The 21,175-nt window shown below is 43.0% G+C and overlaps 3 protein-coding genes across 5 annotated transcripts; 1 reads left to right on the top strand and 2 right to left on the bottom strand.

Annotated features, from left to right (window-relative positions):
* Positions 1-238: 238 nt before the first annotated feature.
* LOC121192759 (purine nucleoside phosphorylase-like) lies at positions 239-6,222 on the top strand. The gene is made up of 6 exons (XM_041054634.1): positions 239-371; positions 2,304-2,473; positions 2,598-2,701; positions 3,222-3,397; positions 4,395-4,585; positions 5,139-6,222. The coding sequence occupies exons 1-6, from the start codon at positions 352-354 to the stop codon at positions 5,357-5,359; spliced, it is 882 nt and encodes a 293-aa protein (XP_040910568.1). The 5' UTR covers positions 239-351; the 3' UTR covers positions 5,360-6,222.
* Positions 6,223-9,873: 3,651 nt separating this feature from the next.
* LOC121192742 (zinc finger protein interacting with ribonucleoprotein K-like) lies at positions 9,874-13,606 on the bottom strand. Of its 2 annotated transcripts, XM_041054607.1 has the most exons (5): positions 13,256-13,606; positions 12,899-12,963; positions 11,686-11,779; positions 11,556-11,582; positions 9,874-11,441 (listed from the first exon to the last, which is right to left on the bottom strand). In XM_041054607.1, the coding sequence occupies exons 1-5, from the start codon at positions 13,461-13,463 to the stop codon at positions 10,516-10,518; spliced, it is 1,320 nt and encodes a 439-aa protein (XP_040910541.1). In that variant the 5' UTR covers positions 13,464-13,606; the 3' UTR covers positions 9,874-10,515. The 2 variants fall into 2 exon arrangements, with proteins under 2 accessions (XP_040910541.1, XP_040910540.1); XM_041054606.1 differs by having other exon boundaries at positions 9,874-11,582.
* Positions 13,607-14,622: 1,016 nt separating this feature from the next.
* On the bottom strand, positions 14,623-21,168 carry LOC121192734 (sal-like protein 3). 2 transcript variants are annotated; one of them, XM_041054590.1, is made up of 4 exons: positions 20,747-21,168; positions 18,670-19,263; positions 16,929-17,699; positions 14,623-16,726 (listed from the first exon to the last, which is right to left on the bottom strand). In XM_041054590.1, exons 1-4 carry the CDS (start codon positions 20,982-20,984, stop codon positions 15,930-15,932), a joined length of 2,400 nt encoding a protein of 799 aa, XP_040910524.1. In that variant the 5' UTR covers positions 20,985-21,168; the 3' UTR covers positions 14,623-15,929. The 2 variants fall into 2 exon arrangements, with proteins under 2 accessions (XP_040910524.1, XP_040910525.1); XM_041054591.1 differs by having other exon boundaries at positions 16,929-17,696.
* Between the last annotated feature and the right edge of the window lie 7 nt (positions 21,169-21,175).

The raw sequence follows: 21,175 nt of genomic DNA, 5'->3' as shown, positions 1-21,175 counted from the left end.
TTAAACTAAAATAACATCCAGCCTTCAAAAAAAAAACTGCCTCGTGTTTAGTCTGTCATAAATTCCGTCCACACATCGTCTTGGCTCTTGTTTTGGAAGAAGCTCCTGAACGCCTCATTGGTTGCTGGGGCGACAAGCGCACCACGAACACGAACACGCCTGTGCGTCAGCCAATCAGGCTCCGTGAGAGTCCGTGACGTAAGGGGATGTGGCAGATGGGTGGAGTTGTAAAGGTTGACCCCATATAAAAGAGTAAACGTAGAACTGATCCCTCCATCAAGAAAGCGCTCATAGATCTATTTTAACGCGGAATTTAACATCCTTCTGCCTCCATCTACATCACATTTCATCATGTCCGAGTTTGTGTCTGGGTGAGTTAAAAATATATATTTACATATGTTTACTATAATATTCCTATTCAAGACTAAAGCCTGTGATTGGAAAACTGTGTATCTAAATCTGTTTCATATGTGCCTTTATAGTCTAATGTTTATTTCTAAATGGTTTTCTACATTTTGCTGTGATGTACGGTGACTTGTGCGGCATCCTGACGAGGCGCGCGGCCGCCGGATGCTGCTCGGTACGTGATAATTTTCTTGGAACGCGAGGAAGAGGCATCCGTTTGTCGGGTTGGGAAAAAAAAATTAAAATAAATAAATAAACGTGCTCTTCTGGAGTCGTCTCATAAGGCAATAAACCGCGGAACAGCTCCGGTTTACTCACGGAAGGGACGCGGAAACCCCCCCCCCCCCCCCCCCCCCCTCCACCGGGCACGTGTGAGCTCCGCCGTGACGTCATTAATAGAAATCTCTTCTTCACACAAGAAAATCGTGATTAATTCTCCATGAACACAGACCGCGACTATATTTATGCACCGAGTCAGCGGTGAGACATCAGGTCCGCTGGAGGTGACACATAAGAGTTTTATCTGTCCGCATCTTCCATGAGAGGTTTCTGTGAATGAGACTGTCCGACCGAGTCACCGTGTAAATATCCGGGGCCGGTTAGTGACAGAGCGCACGTAGTGATCCTAGAAAGAGAGGAGGAGGGAGAAAGGCAAGAAAAGAAAGAATGACCCCAAGTGCACATGTGTACGTGCACCAGATGAGGCTGCTCTTTAAATTGTTTTATGTCCAGCCCTACTTTTATATGTCTAGTTTTTAGATAGAGAGGACACAGAAATATAAAAGCAAAGTCAAAAAAAAATAAAACCAGAAACTATGATAGGATGGCCAGTAAGTAACTCAAACGTGAGCAAAAATGATTTTATACTTGTCTTTATGAGAACCAGCAGGTCTCACAGGTAGAACTCGATGGAAAACATTGACCAGGCCAGTATATAAGCCAATATTTATTTATCAGAGGGTTAAAATTGGTTATTTTTATTATCAGTTAATCGGTCATTTATTTTCTTGATTAATGATCAACTGGTCTATGAAGTACCATAACAATCATAATATAAAATTAATACAATCATTTAAATTTTATTAAAGCCCAGTGTTACATGTTGAGATGTCTTGTTTTTTTCTGACCAAATGTCGAATCCCCACATATAATCAGTCACCATCCCCTGAGACAAAGGAAAGTAGTAAATCTGACATCTGACAACTCAGATGTCTAAGCTGGGGAAACTTTGGTGTCAAGAAATAGCATCGCAGAGAGCACTAAAGATTTTTTGAAAGTGACACATAAGAGTCAGAAGAAATGGAGGATCAGTCAGTGTCAGTGGGTGAACAGAGGGAGTGCACTCACTACTACAGAAACAAACTGCGTTTGTGAAATACCTTAGATTGTTTTTGATGTCAAGGTGTGTTAAGGTCTTGTGCTTATCCCTAGAACATGACGCATTGTTTGCACAGTAGAACCGGTCAAACCTTTTACCTCCAAGCACCCACATTACAGGATGTAATTTGTGTTTGTTTGTGTGCACCTGTGTGTTCATGTAAATATTACCGAAAGCCTGGGAAGATTTTCATTCCAGTTCGTTGGCTGTACAGGACGTCCCCGCCTCCCAAAATCTCTCTGTTAAATCATATCATTCTGGTTATTTCGTGCCTATTGAATGTGGCGTGACTGTACGGAGAGGGGAAATGAGGACATCATTACATTTACATTGTGTCATGACATCTTAAAAATAGCTAAAATGTCTTTATGTTTTGTCTTGAATACTGAAAAAGAGCATAATAATACCCCAACCGTATCCTACACCATTGGCATGAACTGAAACACGGGTTGTAAATAAACTTTGTTGACTCAAGAGTTTAGCACAAACGTGACTATCTGTGTTTTTCTGACTTCTTCAGTGACAGCTACAAGGAGTGCCGGGCCACAGCTGATTGGCTACTGTCCAACACACATGTGCGGCCGACTGTGGGAATCGTGTGCGGTTCAGGTCTTGGGGGACTAGCTGAGATGCTCAAGGATCCGCAGGTCTTCAAATACAGTGACATTCCCAACTTTCCCCGGAGCACAGGTAAGCACAGCCTGCCGCAGTCTGGGAAAACACAGCTGTTAATCTGTGTGTGTGCGTGCATGTTTGTGAACTCGAATTAATTGCACAGGGTGTCTAACAGTGTGAGTGTGTGTGTGTGTTGCAGTTCACGGTCATGCTGGCCAGCTGGTGTTTGGAACACTAAAAGGGAAGCCGTGTGTTTGCATGCAGGGCAGGTTTCACCTGTATGAGGGCTACCCCATCCAGAAGGTGAGTACACTCAGTACACTTAAGGCCTTGTCCCAACAACATGGCTATATTTAGCCTTTGATTTGCCCAGGCAGGCAACACCTTAGAGTCTGCACAAAATCTGGCATGGCACCTGAACTACACCCATGTGAGGGTTTGCCACCAACCACGAACGCCCTGTGTTTCTGCGACTGCAGCAGTCGCAGGCTGTGGGGGCAGAAGGTGCACAAAGGTGCTATTCTTGTCATGATAGAAAAGAAGAGCGTCTTCAAGTCTGAGATGGCAGGTGAGCCGCATGCAGCGAGGGCATCAGTAAACACATACCAGAGCTGGAGATATCAGCGTGTGTTTTCCACCCTCGATGAGAAGCCACCTCTTCATTCTTGCTCAGTAAAAACAGCCCTACCTCAGACTTCACTCAGACTTCACTGTTCTCCTGTCTCCTTATTTAGTCTCTGTTTAAAGCAATGTTTGTGCACCTGGCAACCAAGGGTCTCATATTTTTCATACTAAATTCCTAAAATTACCTTGTGTTCTCCAGATCACGCTGCCCATGCGTGTCTTCAAGCTGATGGGGGTGGAGACCATGATCCTGACCAACGCAGCTGGGGGCCTGAACCAGGACTACAAAGTTGGAGACATCATGATCCTCAAGGACCACATCAACATGCCCGGTTTTGCTGGCATCAACCCTCTGGCTGGACCCAATGATGACAGGTAGGTGGGTGGATGGATGGATGGATGGATGGATGCCTGGATGAATGAGGGAAGAAACTGTTAACACTGTTGTGTTTTGATATATTACATTAAAATCTGACAGGTTTGCTCAAAATAACCAATATTTCCTGTCAGTTTCATAATTTTGTGGTTTTTGTCACAGTGGAAAATCCTGTAACACTCAAACTGAGACAAACGCGAGTCACAGCCTTTCAAAGTAGGATTTCAGCATATTAAAGGGTTGGTTCACCAAAATTACAGCATCACTTTTAATTTATTTACATTTATATTTATATTATATTTATATTTGTCTTCAGGAATACAAAATTTACATAAAGAAAAAAAAATTGTCATCAGCCCAGAAGAGGCCAAGTCATTGGCGTCATTTGAGAAATTTCCACTCTGAAGATCCAATAAAGTCTTTCAGTCTTATTTTTCTAACAATTTCAAGCGAACAGTTGCTACTTTTCCCTCCCCCACCATATTGCCTCTGGGAAAATATGCACCTTTTTGTAGTCTCCCACACAAAACTGCCACACTTCAGTCCTGAAGCAATGATGTCATGTCAGCAATGTCAACAGAAGTGCCTGTTGTTCTCAAAGGTTGCAATTTACGGGCATTACGTGGCCCTTCACAACACTTTAACGTGACTCAAAGCCTCGGAGAAGCAGTCAAGTCAGTTTGGTTTGCACAGCCCTTTAGGGGGCACAGTAAGTGAACAGTTTGGACAATCAGGGTCACAGAATTATAGAACAGAACTCAGTATGATTTCAGATTTTCATCAATGCAGGAAACAGGTGACACGTACTCTGTTGTCTTCCATCCATGAGCTGTAAGAGTGACCTGCTGATCTGTTTGTTGGACTGAGTGTTCACGTCTTACTCCAGAACAAGCACGTCCACTTGTGTATGGTGTTGTGGAGTATGGAGTCATTTGGGGGAGTTTCAGCATTGACTAAGTAGCTGAACTTGAGTCAACACCGTCTTTCTCCCTTCAGGTTTGGCGTTCGCTTCCCCTGCATGTCTGACGCCTACGACCGCAAGCTGCGGCAGCTGGCACATGATGTGGCAGCAGAGCTAGGCTACGACGGCTTCCTGCAAGAGGGAGTGTACTGCGTCGTCGGAGGTCCCTCCTTCGAAACCATCGCCGAGTGTCGCATGATGCACAGGCTAGGCGCTGATGCTGTTGGTGAGTTTTTAAATCTCTCTCACGCACGGAGCTGTACTTTTATAATCATAAGAGTGGTCGTTGACATGATTCATTCCCCAGCACCAATGACACTAATCTTTACCTTATAACTAAAACCAAGCCTTTAAACAGTCCTTTGAAGAAGTGAGGACCGGACCATAAATCTCCTCACTTTCCAAATGTGTCCTCAATCGCAAGGAAGTGAGTCACAGGACTAGTCATACAAAACCTCACTTTTATGCAACTTCAATCAAAATCTTTCTATTGCAGCCTTACTGCTGAGACAGGATGCTTTCAAAATGCAGGAATTTAACCTGTTACCTACCATAAATTACAAATAGGTGCATTACAAAATTCATCTGAATTGCACGTTAATCTTTGTACATTCACAGTATTTAGTAAGATCAGTTGACCAATCCCATTTAATCACGTCTGCTTGTGAGACTGACATCACTATGTCAAAACAAATTCTCTGATGGGTGAGGCACGCAAACTAACATTTGAATCGTATACTGAATGCTGATGTCTCACCTTCTCTGTGTCTTCTCTGCAGGGATGAGCACCGTCCACGAGGTGATCGTGGCCCGCCACGCTGGGATGCGTTGCTTCGCCCTGTCACTGATCAGTAACCGGGCCGTGATGGATTACGACAGCCAGGAGAAGGCCAACCACGAAGAAGTCCTGGAGACGGGCAGGCAGAGGGCCAAGGAGCTGGAGAAGCTGGTGTCCATCATGGTGGCTCGGCTGGAACACAACAACAACAATAATTTCTGAACATGTGACTGGCGCCACTGTAGCTGGTCCCGGGTCAGCTGTCCTGCTTTATGTCAAAAAACCAGCAAACCAGAGAGTGGATTCTTAAAATGTTTGTTAGAACGCTACAAAAGATCTCTAGATCTCCTAACTTTAGACTGCTAGGCTGAGTTTACAACTAGAGAGACTCGTTTTTTTTTATTTAATTTTATTTTATTTTGGGTTTTTTTACGTTTCCACTGAATGTTACTTCAAGTCTTAAGACCCTGGAAAATGGTCCACTTTTTATACATTCCTCTATCAGCAACGTTTACATTTTTGAGGTGTACAGATGAATGATATTACTTTGGTGCAGTGGCTCTCTGACAAATTCCTGCTGTGATATACTGCACTGTACACAGAAAACTGTAGTGTTTCAGTGAAACAGCATCATATTGTAATTTCTAATTTAACAACTTTTAACTTAATAATGTAAGATATTTATTGTTTCCTTTACATTCCCTGATATCGTTAACTTCCAAGATGAACATAATGATATTCCCATCATGCATGTCTTCATGAGATCATGGCTGAAAGACAGAAAATAACTAATTCATATAGTGTAAAAAAAAATAAAAGGTGTAAACATTTTATAAAATATTCAAACAAAATATATTTAAGTAATGTTTTTATTTTGATAATGTATTGAGTGTTGAAGAAAGGGATGATATCCTGCATGGGACAGTTACCCAAGTGTGTAGATTTGAGTCAAATCTCTTTCCATTGTCTTATCACTGTTTTAACTAACAGACTGCATTTCCGGCTGTCTGTGCTTCTAGAGATACTTTACTAAAAACTGTACAAAACTGTGGATCTATTTACAATAAAAAGACTCAACTTGAAAACTGTTGGTTTTGTGTGCTACATTTGAAATGGAAAGGTCTGACTCATCATGTCGATGCTTCGTTGGAGGGATGTATTATACCTTTCACCAGCGATTCTTTTTATTTTAAATCACAGTCTTAAAAGGAAAATTTAACTAAGTGCACGTTTGTTTGGCAATATGTGAACTCAAATGAGGGCCTTAAGGAAACTCCTCCATTTAACGTGCCAAATCTAATTGTAACGCCTTTATTATTTCACTGGATATTGTGATTACATGGCGCGTTATTCTTCAGCAAATGTGTTAATTAAATTACCGCAAATCTAGGGCCATTTTACACAAGCAATTTGTAAGCATCAGTCGTAAGCAAACCACAAATGTCATCATCACATTTCACAAATGAGTTTTCACTTGCAAGTTACAGATACAGCTCTGAGTCATGCCCCTATGGCAGGACAGTAATACAGCAGAGGAGTTCTGGTTGGTTTCCGAGGCTCAAAGTAAAATATAATAAAACTGGGATAGGCCGTGCACAGAGAATGGGAAGATAGGGGTTACAGGAGCCTTCTGGTATGTTCATTCAACTCTGCAAAGAACAGACCTGAACTTGCTGGCATTTGTCAGATTTGGTGAGAACACCTGCGTCCTAATGTGTCTGAAGGCATATCTTTCCCTTAAAGCACAATCTGCAAATTCAACGCAAGCTTCCCAGAAAAGGTATGTAAACATGAATCTAGGTAGAGCAAGCTGCTGTTCTGCCTCTGGGAAAGAGAACATTCTCACAATGGTTGACATTTTTACTGCCAGTTTGTCCTTCACCGTATCAGCAGCTTTCCTTTCGCTATGCTTTCCACTTTTCCCTCACTCTCTCCAGTCTACACTCAGCCCTGTTCCCACTTCCTGACCCTAAATATACCACTGTCACTTGTCCCTGTCCTCCTCCTCTTCCTCAAAAAAAAAAAAACATTTTCCATGACGCCCAGACACCACTGTTTATGGCCATACAAGGCTGTGAGAATTTTATGAGCTGTCTGTTTGCCTGCTGTAAAAGATCAGGTCCAGGTGTCTGCACAAAATGTACTGCTTTGCTGCAGTGCGAGGGAAGCTAAGTGAGGTAGAGGGTGCATGTTTGGATGCCTTGACATAGTAGAGTTCCTCTTCTGGTTAAACAGGTTAGAAATGTATGTAAACGTACTTAGGGTAATTAGTTTGCTCGAATATTATGTAAAATATGTTTGACATGAGATGCTGAGTGTCTTCAACTACCTTTTCACCCTCTGACAGGCCTGTACGTAAACTGTGCTCTAATACAACCAATATAAAAAATATACAAGTGAAAAAAAACTATTTCATTACAGAATAAATCAGTGGTTCTGTGTTAATTTGGTTACATCTGTATCACTGATTTCTATTTCAATAATCCTTTGTAAGCAAAAAAAAAAAGTGGACAGAGTGGACACCTGCACAAATCCTCAGTAAAGTCATTAACTTCAAGACATTAAGTACTTCCTCAACCATCTTTAAATAACAGTGTGTGTGCTCACTCTGGCTCTGCAAGCTCCGGAAGATCTGGCAAACATGACGGCTGTTCATTCAACGAGGCGGGAAAGATCATGTCTAAGACAAAGGAAGCGTCTCTGGCACTGAGCAGTACTGTAGGACATTCTGTTCCAGAGCAGTGTTTATACTGTACTTCACTACCTGTATAACACTTTCAACACCAAACTAAACCCATGTTGACCGTTGGATACATTATTAAACCACATGCACAGTGGAAATATACTTAATATTCAGACCTGAACATAAAAAAAAAGCCACAGGGAACAAAATAACTTTCCTATAGCTGGGTTTTAGTCAGGTAATCACGATGACGCACGTAGGCGCAGCAATTTCACATGGAAGGCAGGAAATAAGTTACATGATAAAGCTAATGGAGGAAATATTAGCAGAGTCTGCATTGTACGGGTTTAGATCCCGTGTCGAGACGGAGATACACACAGTTTATCAAACAATATGTTGGAGGTGACCCGTACCTCGTGAAGATGAGCGAGTTTTCAACGGACGTTAAAGATTTGCCGACAATCGAGGCAGTTGAGATCACCAATTATCTCCTACTTCAGACCTCTTATTATACGAAACAGCAAATGAAAGCCGACAAAAGCCTGGAGACATAAAACTTTTTTTGTGAGCGGGTGGGTCCACAACCTTGGTACCAAACGGCTCCAAGACGATTATCGTTTGGTCTTCGCCAGGATGAGTGTTTATTCTTATACTGGTTATGTATAGCTAGCAATAGCAATAGCCGCTAGCAATAGCGGCTACCTATACATAACCAGTATAAGTACATAGAAATGCTAATGTATGACATGACAGCGAAATAGCATTTGGACTACTGAGTAAACGTCCCCTAAAACGCTAGTGCAGCCTAAAAAGTCCCAATCAAGTCCATGTTAGACTACCGGCAACTTAATAATCATTACTATGTAAATAAGCATTAAGCGACAACCTAATGATATAAACACAGCCACAAAAACCAAGTTAGCTAGCTAACATACCTTTGACGAAGTGGTCACTGCAGACAGTGGCATTAGCAGACTTCTCCTCCCGACCGCAGACGTAGGTTTAAGATCCACCTTTTACAGCGCTGTTCTGTACGTTTTTACATTTCTCAGCTTTGTGGGTAACCACCTCTGGTACCCTATAATAGCTTTTTTCTTTTTCTCTATTGGAACGATTTGAGCACCGGTACACTACACAAAACATAGGCATTTTTCCACACGGTAGATTCTCGCTGTGTCAGTCGGCTAACGGCTGAAACACTTCCTGCCCTCCATCTGAATTTGGCGCCCTCGCGCCGCTACGTCGTGACGTCATGTGAAACCCACCTATTAGAAACGTATGGATCGTCCACATCAATTAGACCTTGCCGACAAAGGTGGCACTTTTGAATTCTGAGGAGTGGAGAAACAGGAAGTCAGCGATCTCTCATCTAAATGATTTTACAGCCTCTAAACGTCAGTTTTGCAGAGTTTCTGTAACATAGTGAGGCAGAGTATGAAAAAGAAAACAGCAACTGAAAAAAAGAAACAAAACCCTCAAATACTGAGAAGAAGGCGTCAGGTATAACAGAGAAATAAGACAAGGAAGAAGCTGTGGGCTGTATTACAGCGTGTAATACAGTCAGGCCACTGTCAGACCACTTAAGTCCACAGTCGGGTGGTTACAGTAACTTCAAAGTGTGAAGCTCCTGTTCCTCTTAGCTCCCTAGTTCCCTTTCTGCAGTCATGATTTAAAGGGCGAGTTACACTGCCCCCTGGTGCTGTTTCATCTACCAGAGTGAAAAAACTACAGGCTTGAATCATGTCGCAGCTTGAGAAGCTGTGAAATAGTCAGTGGATGAATTCATGAGTAAATGGATAATAAAGTAATAGTGATGTGTATTTTTTCCCCATTTTATAAAATCATTTGCCGCCCTAATTTGAACTCAGCAATAAAACTGACACTTGTTTGTTGACATATTTGGAGGAACAGAATAAACTGCAAATACGACCAAAGTGTGATGTCCAAAACTAGAAGCACTTCTGAGAATGACACTTCTGAGAAGGACACGTCCTCTAACATCAGTCACAAACAATAAAAAACAAATCCAGCTGCTGATTTTATCATTGCTTTAATATGAATCATAACAAAGATCTACTGATTTTGGGTGCACTTCCACGGAAAAGTAAACTTGCAACGATAGACGGGCAGGTTTTTACTAATGCTGACATCAAAACATAAACCTAAGAGGTGCTTCAGTAGCACTGAGCAGAAGGGAGGAACCCACTTGTGACTGTAAAGGGGAAACTAACAGGAATAATGAGCATCTTGTGCTTCAACAGTTTCAGTACTGAGATAAAATAAGGCTCATTTTTACATGAGAAGCCGAAACAAACTGTGTCTATGAGTGGAAAACACGAAGTATGCAGGAACCGGTAAGAGGAAATCTGCAGGATTTTTTTTAATGTCTCTAAATTGTTTTTTGGATTTCTAGCTTTGGAAATTTCTTTAAAATGCTGACGTGTGAATTTTGTTCCAAGGGTGCAATTCAGTTTCACATTTTGATTATTATAAAACAAATATTTTTAAAAAAGAAGCTAAGATCTTAAAATCCATCCAGATGGATTTTGCATAGTAAAATATGCATTAATATAGAAAGTCTGTGATCAATTCCACAACAGTACAAATCACAAGCAAAAAAGTTGCCGTTCATTGGCTTTTTGATTTAGTTTTAAGGGTCGTTCACCTGAGCGAAGCAGCCTCATGCATCTCTGCCTCAGCTGTATGTGTGAATAATTCTATGCCGTTTCAGATGGTGCATCAGGATGAAGGTTTTCCCGCACTGTGAGCAGCTGTAGGGCCGTTCCCCGCTGTGAGTGCGCTGGTGGACCCTCAGGCTGCTCTGCTGCGTGAACCTCTTCCCGCACTGCCCACAACCGTACGGCTTCTCGCCCGTGTGTGTCCGGTGGTGTATGCTGAGGTGGGACGAGCACTGGAAGCTCTTCCCGCACACCGCGCACCAGAATGCTCGCTTTCTCTTGTGGCTTTGCTGGTGCAGCTTGAACTGGTGCAGGCGGCCGAACGTCTTTCCGCACTGCGAGCAAACGTAGCCCCGCGCCGCTCCAGAAAAAGGTTTGTGGGAAGTGTGAGTGTGGTAGCTGCTTGGCGTGAAAGTGTTGTGTGAGTGAGTTACTACTGGTCTATCTCCAGCTGCGGTGTCCCTCTCAGGGTGTTCATCCGACTGCCTCAGATGTGTGACATGTGACGTGTTTCTCTGCGAGTACATTTGTTCCTTCTGCCTGTCTTCCTGTGAAAGAGCATCCTGAGGTCTGGTCTGAAAACTGGACGACTGTGGAACGTCCTTCTGACATTCACTGTTGTAGATCCCATTACACGCCCTCTGAGATGACGGCTGCTGGACACTAGTCGACTTGCTAGTGTTAGAAACCATGTGAGTATCTGAATGGTCTGGGAATGTGTTGGAATACTCCTCTACCACACTAGAAAAGTCTGGAAAACCAGCGTCAATGTCGTTACCTTCAATTATGGATGACCAGAGTTGATTCTCTCTTTCATCCATGGCAAAGTCAGCAGCAAGTTGAGTCTGCTTCCCGACGCTGTGTTGGCATCCATCCTGACTGAATCCCGATCGGTTCTCCTCCTTCTCTGTCTTGACAGTGAAATGAAGGCCACTGATGTGTCCTGTATGTTGACCAGAGTTATACAAGTCACCAAACTCTGATGTTTTTAACCTGGTGACCTCTGAATGGTCTAACTGACGGCCCTCTTCGAGCCGCTGGCCTTCTGGTACATTTCCTGGATTAGGGTATGGCATGGCAGGGCCTGCAGGAAACAGGTATGGGGTGAGATTTAGAAAAAAAAAAATTAGGACTTTTTAAAATTATGTTCTTGCACAAAATCCTTTTTTTTTTTTTTTTAAACTCACCGATCGGTCCAGCGGCATCACTGATCCACAGTGGTTCATCTGGACTCTCTTCTTTAATTGTGAAAGAAACAGTGGCATCTTCAATCTCTGGAAACTAGATCAAGTGAGGATGGATTAAACTTCAAATCCACAATGGTTGATTTTTTTTAATCACCTTACAAAGTTGTTTATTTACACATCAAGCAAACGTGGAGAAACATAAGCATTTCTATTCATGTTTCTGCCCACCTGATAAGGCCAATATTCACACTAACTTTTTGCTACACTCTGTTTCACTCTCAACAACCCCAGAGGTAACTATCGGTCTCTTTAACTGTTAAATGCTCCACTACGTTCACTGGTCAATAACATTGTCTGCTGTTTGGCTGGGGAAGTGGTGCACAGTTGTTTTTTCTGGAAATGACACTGATGGTGAGACTGAACCAAACCAGTAAAAATAAAACAATGAGCTAAAAGACAATGAAATGCGTCATGGCACAGAGAGGAACTGCAGAGTGTGGTGATAATTCTCTATGGATTCACTACTACAAGTGACACCATCAGCATTACACAGAGTCCTTTGATTCCATGTTAACGTACAAAGACACAGAGCATCTTTTAATTCATTATAAGCATGTTCCAGACCAGTGCCGTGACTAGGTGGGAAAAATGAGATGACTATTCTGGGTTTCCACAGAAATTCCAGTAGGTTTAAGAATAAGATTCAGATCATGGCCACATTCACCTGATTGCAGGCCCTGGGGCAAAAGCGAGTCAACCTCCATTCCTAGCTCTCTCTGTGCAAGATCACAAAGTTGCATCAACACATGTTTGAGGAGCCTGCAAGTTTCAGTGTGTGAACAGCCCGTCCTTTTCTTTTCTCTCCTGTTTTTGTCCTGTATCCAGCTCAGGTTGGATGTGCACCTTGTCCACTTTATTTGGGTTGAAAAATGCAGGACCCACCTTATTAAGTCAGTTAATATTATGCTCATAATCCAAAACAGTTAATCAGCAATCACCCCACTGAACCAGCAACTGCCCCAGGACCCCCGGGGTCTGGGGCCCTGGGGAAGTTGCCAGACCAGTACTAGAATCAGACACTGGTCTGATTCCAGACCAGTGTCACGGAATCAACACTGGATTGTCAGTGTTGATTCAGGTACATCTACACATATGTAGTGAGTGGTAATACTGACATAAATCAAAGTTTTGGACTTATGAAAACCACACAGACCTTAATATCTCCTGTGGGATGTGGACAATTACTCCCCACCTCACTTCCTCGGTCCACGTAGTTTTCTGGCAACAGAAAGGAGAGAGACAAAAAAAAATAATTTAAAAACGGTAAACCAAAAGTGAAATTTAATACAATTTTAAAGAAGAAAACGCCTGAAATTTTTAATAACAATGCACATTCATTTATGTAAGATGCACAGCATTCATACAGTGCTCCTGTTCTTTAAATGATAAGGCGTTTTATTTGTGGTTTATTTTGTTTTGTTTTTTCTTTTTGGTACTTCACCATTAACGTGACTAATACATTAATTAAGTCGTTAAGTACGAGCACAGATGAGGCAGTTGAGCATCTTACCAAAGCCGCGCTGCAGCTGCGAGTTTTTGCTCTCCATCATTAACAGTTTCCTTTTCAGCATGTCAATTTCGCTTTGCTTTCGAGAAATCTCAAGATGCAAAAACGCACATTTGTCATCGACTAGTTTGGATATCTCTGCCACAGCTGCTTTCACCAAAGCCTCCATTATTGAGGACAGCTGCGTTTGAAAGGGAATGCACGTCGCCATGTTAATTTAAAGGAAGTAATATCTGAGGGGAAAAAAATATAATAAAAAGGTCCTTCCGCGCTGTGATTTTTTTTTTTAATTGCGAAAAGAACCGACGCACTAGGAAATCTTACATCCTTGTGTGTTTCTAGCTAAGGCTAACTGAAACCTTTCTTCCGTGTGGCGGAGTGATCTACCGTAAATACACGAGTAGAACCGCACTGAAATCACGACTGACAGGGAAGAGAAGCGCAGGAGGAGTCTGGGGTGAGGGCTGTTTCAGGTAAAATGACAAGTGACTTACCTGTAGCTTCTGTCAGACAACTGCGCAGCCTTTAAAAGTCACGAAGTTGCAGTATAGTATAGTATAGTATAGTATAGTATAGTATAGTATAGTATAGTATAGTATAGTATAACCACTGTCTGGCAGGCTACCAGTTGCAAGTAGGTGTTTTAGAAGTTTTCTTTCCATTTATTTTACTATTATTATTTCTGAAATTAATAGCTGCATCGTCCTGCAGTCCTAAGAAAACTGGACAGTGAAAAGTTAGCCTACTGTAGCCCACTCTTCAGTACAGTCTGTATTTACCTATTACAAGATTAGCACTGAAACAATTCAGTTAATTGATTAATCGTTCTACCGAAAATTAATCAGCAACTGTTGAGATAACCGATTGATCATTTCAGCAATTTTTCAAGCAAAAAGTGTGAAAAATAAAAATGGATAAATTTGCAATTTCAGCATTGTAAATTGAGACTTTCTGCTTTTCTCTGTCATGTATGACTGTAAACTGAACATTTGGGTCAAACACTACAAGACATCTGAAGACGTCACCTAAAGCAAAAGGTCACAGTAAAATCTTTGACAATTTTTTTGAGGTTTCATGAATTAAATCAAAAAATGAAAATAACTGATAGACTGATCACTGTTGCCAGCCATAACTAACTAGTTAGCTTTTAAGTGGTTAAAGAAAACTTTATTCTAAAGGTTTTTATACCTTTCCCATGAATGTGGAAACTGTGGAAGAAAAGCAAAATGAGAGAAGTAACAAAATGGAGAAGGAAGAGGAGGCAGAAAAGATTTAACATTAAAATTAACCAGTGCCAGACTCCACAGCTCCATGAACTTAGTTTTGAATTTATTTGAAAATCCAAAAAAACTAAACAGATTTTTGTCATGATGTCCTTCATCCTTTCAAATATAATTTATCATCCTGTGATAAACTGTTACTGTAAAAGTTCATGTGATTCCCGTGAATCATGCTACAGTTGTGTGTCTTTATTGATCAGTGATTTTGCAAAGTAAACCACTGAATTAAAGCAAACTGAAAACACTACGAATGAAAGGCTGTAACACTGCAGCGGCAGGGTCAGGGATTTCATTCCCATGTGAAAAATGTAGGCACTCATCACACTGTACTATAAAGGGTATTGTGTCACCCTGTCAGCCCTGGACAGGTGCTCTTTCTGTGGGCTTAGCTTGACTCTGAGTTTTGTCACACTATTTTAATGACCTCTTCACGTCCAGCCACCTGCTGCAAACCATTAAGAACTGCACTGTTCATTCAGGACCCTCAAACACTCAAACAGACAAACGGCTTTTCATATTACAGTCTCCGAAGCTTAACACTGTCTGTGAAACGTGTTATTGTCGCTGACCCGTGGCATAATTTCCAAAACTACAACCCACAAAATAAATATCAGAGGTAACAACATAACCAAAGAGAAACTTTACATTCCTTCACTTCTCGAAATTCTTCATAACTGCAGGTACTGTGTGTACCACTGAGGTATTTCACGTTTCTTTAGTGAAGCACAAGTTTCCTGCATATTATTCAGCATGAACTTGTTGTAGTCCCTTGCCATTCTCCAAGAAAACTATTGCCACATTGCCAGGTTTTGGTCAGTGGGAGGTCTGGGATATTTGAAATCTTGGCTTGACCCAAAAAATCACAGTGTTTACTTTAAATTTGCCTTTTGAAAAATCAAACCAACAGAATAGTGTGCTAATACTATCAAGTCATACAGTAATCACATGCAGCTTTGAAGGCAATGGTAATTTGAGGTATACAGTGCATTGTTGTGCGAGAACAGGGTTTGTTCGGTCTGAATTAAAATGACAATGCTGTTTCAATATATATGAATACTGTCAACGCAGGCTTTCAACAACTTCATGACAAAGTTTAACTCCACATACCCTCACTGCAACCCCCTCAACAGGAGAACAAGGCATTGAACAAAGCATACTAATGTTTTTGTGATTTAGTACACTGATGAGAATCCACATAAAGGTGTGGGTTGTTACAATGCAGTCAGCAACTGCAAGACGTATCCTGTCATTTGTACTGATTCAGCCAAATTCCACAAAATATCAATGATTTTGTGATTTTTTTTTTTCATTATATGAAACATTTGTTAAAGCTGAATGGGATGGAGCCTGGTGGTAACCCCTGCATTTTTTCCTTGCTGTGCACATGACAAATGATTTTATTCTACATGCAGTTTAAGGTGCAGTTTCAGGATGCTCATCTCATTAAAAATCTCACCACATATCTCACAGCTGAAGGACTGCTCGCAGATACTTTTGCACTGGTGCTGCTGAAATAAACTGAAACTCTCAAAGCTCTGTCCGCAGCTGGAGCATATAAAGCAGTTTTGCCTGGCCGTGTCCCTGCCACAGTTGTCCTCATGGCTGATTGAGGCCGTCGTATTAAATTCAAACGCGATTCCCTCCTGAGTCCTGTCACTCACTGCACAGTAATTATTCACATCCACCTCTTGTGTGATATGCTGATCTCGTAGCTCAGATGTGAGAGTCCTGTCAGAGCTTGATTGCATTCCCATCACTGAATACTGATCGTGGTGCATCGTTTCTTCCTTTTCTTTGTTGTCTAAACACGGCAGATCCTTGATTGGTGATGTATATCCCTGCTGCTCATTGGCTGCACCAGCAGCAGGACTGATGTGATACTTGACATCATGTAAAAGTACACAGACGGTTTGTTCCGTGGCGTCACTACTCTTCTCTATCCCAGATGTCCACAGCTGACTTAGGTCTGGTGCTCCTGTGGAATTATCAGTACCTGCCTGACTTAGAGTCTGAAAATCCTCCCCACTTGGTTCCACCTTTACCACTACCTTTTGCTCACCACCTGCCTCGCTGCCTCGTACCTGTTCCTCAAAAGCTGCGGGTCCGGTCTTAGGCTCTGCCAGGTTCTCCAGCGGCTGATTATCAGGAGCTGTAAACATCAGGTGATGTGCCTCCAGCACATCTGTATTCTCCCCTTTTCAGAAAAAAAGGCAAAACAGAATTAGTTTTGAGTATTTGTAAAACCCATCACCTGTGTGATTTGGAGGTGGTTTTTTTCCCCCCAACAGAAAAGCTAAAAATTCACTGGTTCCAGCTTCTCACGTAAATATCTGCTGATATTCTTGGCCTTCTACACTATTATTCTAAACATTTTGTGTTTTGAACTGTAGTCTTACCGTTTCTGTGCGTCTTCATGTGGCCCTTCAGGCTACTTTTCTGATTGAAGCACCTCCCGCAGATATGGCATCCATACGGCTTCTCTCCAGTATGAATTCGTAAATGTCTTTCTAGATGGCCAGCGCGCTCAAAGACCTTGCCACAGTATGAGCACACGAAGCATTTCTTTGGTTTGATGACCTGAAAAGACCTGTTTCTCCTCTGTCGGTGGTGATTCAGCGAGGCATCCGCCATACCATGTAAGCCCGTCTCACTCGATATGAGGTGTGTGTCTATCGATCCATAGGGTGTTTGGGAGATCATGCTGTTTTTTAGGTCTCCATAAGGTTGCCCTGGAAAGGAGAAGGTGCTACAAGAAGCTTCGACTGGTGCCGGGAGTAACTGAGCTATACCAGGGAAGGAAGTCATATTCTGCGCTGAGCTGCTGAGATACTCTACGCTGCTCATCTCTGTGTTGTTTTGTGGTTGTAATCGGGATATCCACTGCTGGCTGTCTCTCTCAAATGCTGTAAAGTTCTCACTGAGGTTGTCTCCTCCTTCCCTCGTCTGCTCATTTCCTCCGTGAAACAGGGGTTGTGCTATATTCTCCTCCGCAGGCTCAGATTTTATCTGTACAGGTGTTGGGAGAATGTCCTCTTTCTCAGGTAGGCCATCCTCCGCTTTCATCTGGCTGTCTTCCTCAGGGCGAAGTGTATCAGTGCATGGATTCACCTCGGGGATTTGTTTCTGTTCGCCTGCTTGAACCTCAACTGCTTGGGGCTGAATACCTGCTTAAATAGAAACAAGCATTTTTACCAGCTACGTCTAAGCAGTCACACACTTTTTACTATTAACCCTTAAACACTACCTGCATATACATGGGAGGGTTTTTTTTTTGGTCAGTTGAAGACTCTGTACCACAGATGTCTCTTATTGTTATGCTAAGACTAGCAGAACTATAGAGTAGTATTAAAACGCCTGAGGGTCTTGAGGGTAATTTGTTTCACTGCTGTACTGCATGAACATGACCTGAGATGTGACCCCAGTAATTAATATTCAATGGATGTTTGACATAGCCAGTGTAAGTCTGGCCCTGGGAAACAGGGAGAATATAAAAGAGCGCTGTCCTTATAAGCCAGCCAGGCGAATCCATCTGCCAGCGAGGCACTTTAAAGCCCCCCCAACCCACACCGTCGTCTCGCCTTAACCACACACTGGAATGTCACAGCTAGAGACTTCCAACTGTGAACTGAACCAAGAGACCAAGACAGAGGACAAAAATAACACACAAAGAAACATAACTAGTTATCAATGTGTCAGGGAGATTTGGAGGACCTTCAAAATAAGACATACATGTATTGCTTCTCCATACAATTTTATACAAGGCCCCAGAGAGGTTTTCACTGAGATTCCAATAATTCATCCAATTGTCCAGTTAAATATATAACCAGTGACCCTTGGGGCATCCATATTCGATACCTCACAACCCCGTGAGCCATCCTAATCCTGCCTTGCTGAAGAATCCTTGTGGGAGACACTAAATCCCCACCAGCTCCACAGCCAAAGGTCCTCACCGGGACCTTGAGCAGGAAAACAGAAGAAAGACTGTCTTCATTTCAAAATGTATTTTCAGACATTTATCCAGAGAATGTCGCCTGAGTGCACAGACTCTTTTTTGCACAGACTATTTTGGAAAAATCTGTTAATTTTCCCTGCAAAGTTTCTTTCTTTGTGTTTAAGGATCCAAAGTATTTTACTTACACCTTCTGTGAATCTTTGTGTGCTCCTTGAGGCTGCATTTCTGATTGAAGCGTCTCCCACATATCTCACAACGATACGGCTTCTCACCAGTGTGAATCCTTTTGTGTCTCTCGAGGTGCCCGGCACGCTCAAAACATTTGCCGCAATATGGACAGATAAAGCCCTTCTTAAACATTAACCTCTTCACTGTCCTCCTCCGCACCGTGTTGTACAAGTTACGATACTGACTGTAGCCCAGCAAACCACGGCTGAACGGGCTCTGCTGAAGCCCACCGGAGCTGCTGCAAGGCACAGCCAGGCCAGCGTCCATGGAAGACTCAGGGAGACACGAGAGGGCATTCTGCCCTAAGTTTAAAAAATCTGAGTTGTTGTGTCCTGTCTCGTTTTGCGTTGCTGATCTCCACTGCCCACCATTCCCTTCGTACAGACCCAGCTCTTCCCCAAGCCGATCAGGCTGCCCTCTGGCCTCTTCACATCCCTGTTCCACAGGTTCAGGTTTAACCTGGACCTCGGGTATGGACAGGCTGTTGTGGTCCTTGTCAGTGTGTACATTTTCAAGCAAGGTCCTCTCGTCACCAGTGCTACTCTGACAACCTGTGGGAAGACAGTGATAAAGTTGTAGAATAGTGTGTTGCAGTTCATCAGTAAGCCACTTTGTGGGTCGGTTAGTCAAACAACAGAAATTTAACTGACAACATTGAATTGTAACCAATTAATTTTAAGTCATGTATCAAGGAAAATGTCAAATATAACTGCTTAAGGTTACAGGGAGTGTGCAGGTCCTGACCCACAATGTACTTTCTTAAAAGTCTACGCCTTGCAGACCATCAACGCCTTGCAGAGATGTTGGGATGACAGGAAGTCTGATTGGTCACAGATTCATTCTGCCGCACAACAACCGCCCAAAACATACAGCCGTACCAGTCATCATCTATCTTCCGTGACAGGAGGAACGGCGAGTTTACAGAGCCCTGATCTGATGAACATCATGGAGCCAGTCTGGGATTACATGGGGAGACAGACGGCACTGAGACAGGCTAAATTCACAGAGGAACTGTGGAAAGATCTCCAAGATGCTTGGAACGACCTACCTGAAGAATACCCTGAAAACATAATCCCACTGTGCTAGCAAACTAGTATTTTAGGATTTGTGGCTATAAAACCTTGACAGTGCGTAGTACGGACAAAGACCATGATACAGAGCAAACAAGGAGACAGCTAACAGTATAACTAAGATTAGCTAGGTTGTGAGTTAGCAAACTGTTACTGCAAAGCTCACATGTAGAGAGGATCAGACAGTTTCTAACAACCAGCACATCAGTTCCAGACAGCGATACTCTCCTGTTACTATAGCTAACATCACACCAACGCCAAAACTTGGCAAACTAAAAACAATCTGAATGTCAGTGGGTGTCACACACAAAGGTGACACTAGCACCAGTTCGCTAGCTGACCTGTTGGGTTAGCAAACACTAGCAAACAGGGAACATGAAACCTAATAAAAACAAAAACTGTGGCATTTAACTAATGTTTTACACGCCTGTCAAGCACAAACAGAGCAGCCTCTGCCACTTCTCCTTCTTGACAGTGCATCAAGTTGTGAAGTTGAGGACATTAGCATACGCCAGGTTTACCACCTCTGGTTCCCACTAACCCCCTTTACCCCGCCATCCTCACCTCGTCCTGTGCATGAGCACGAACGCCCCCTATCGCTGACTGGTGGGAATCGCGCTGAGTGGCTCGATCCGAGCCACTGTCAGAGCCAGGGCTGTGGGGTCCACTGTATGGGAACACATACAGTGGACTGCCAGCGGACTGTGAGGACATAATTACTGAATTTGACCAAAAAGAAAAAGTGTATCGGATTAGAATCGCTGACTATACCTTCAACTGAAAAAATGACCAACTTTTTGTGGGATTATTTAGTTATGAAGTACCCTCAGTTCAGTTTTAGTGCCTAAAACTTTTGCACAGGGCTGATATGGGTTTATCTCAGTGGAGATTTATCGCAGGTTGAACCAGCAGTCACGGTGTGTTCGGGTGTGTTTCTGCTCCGTCTCTCTCAGGTCCATCTTACCATCTCTCCCGTGGTTGTCGGGTCGCAGGGTCACTCGGTCCTGCGCTGCCCTCAGCTCGGTGTGAAGGACCTCGATGCTGCTCTTCAGCTTCTTGATCTCGGTTTCACGCTGACACATTTCCAGCCGCAGCACCACCATACCGTCCTCCACAACTTTGGAGATCTCTGCCACGGCTGCTTTGGACAGGGCATCGATTATGGACGCAACCTGAGCCCGCAGAGCAACGCTGCTCAACATTGTTGTAAACCGACCGAGTGACAGCGAAGCCTGAACTTTAGAGTCGACCCCTCCCGGTGTCCGACGCGAGGCTGTAAGTTGGTCGCCCCGGTTAAACCAAACGAACCATTGCCGGAGCCACTGCCTGTGCACGGACTGCAGCTATTCGGTGAGCCGTGCGTTGGTTTTAACGTGTGGCGCTTCCAGCTAAC

This window comes from Toxotes jaculatrix, chromosome 14 (assembly GCF_017976425.1).
Source record: "Toxotes jaculatrix isolate fToxJac2 chromosome 14, fToxJac2.pri, whole genome shotgun sequence".
Classification (NCBI taxonomy): Eukaryota; Metazoa; Chordata; class Actinopteri; family Toxotidae; genus Toxotes; species Toxotes jaculatrix.
The sequence above is the reverse complement of the archived record's forward strand: the minus strand, read 5'-3'. Positions and strand labels throughout refer to the sequence as shown.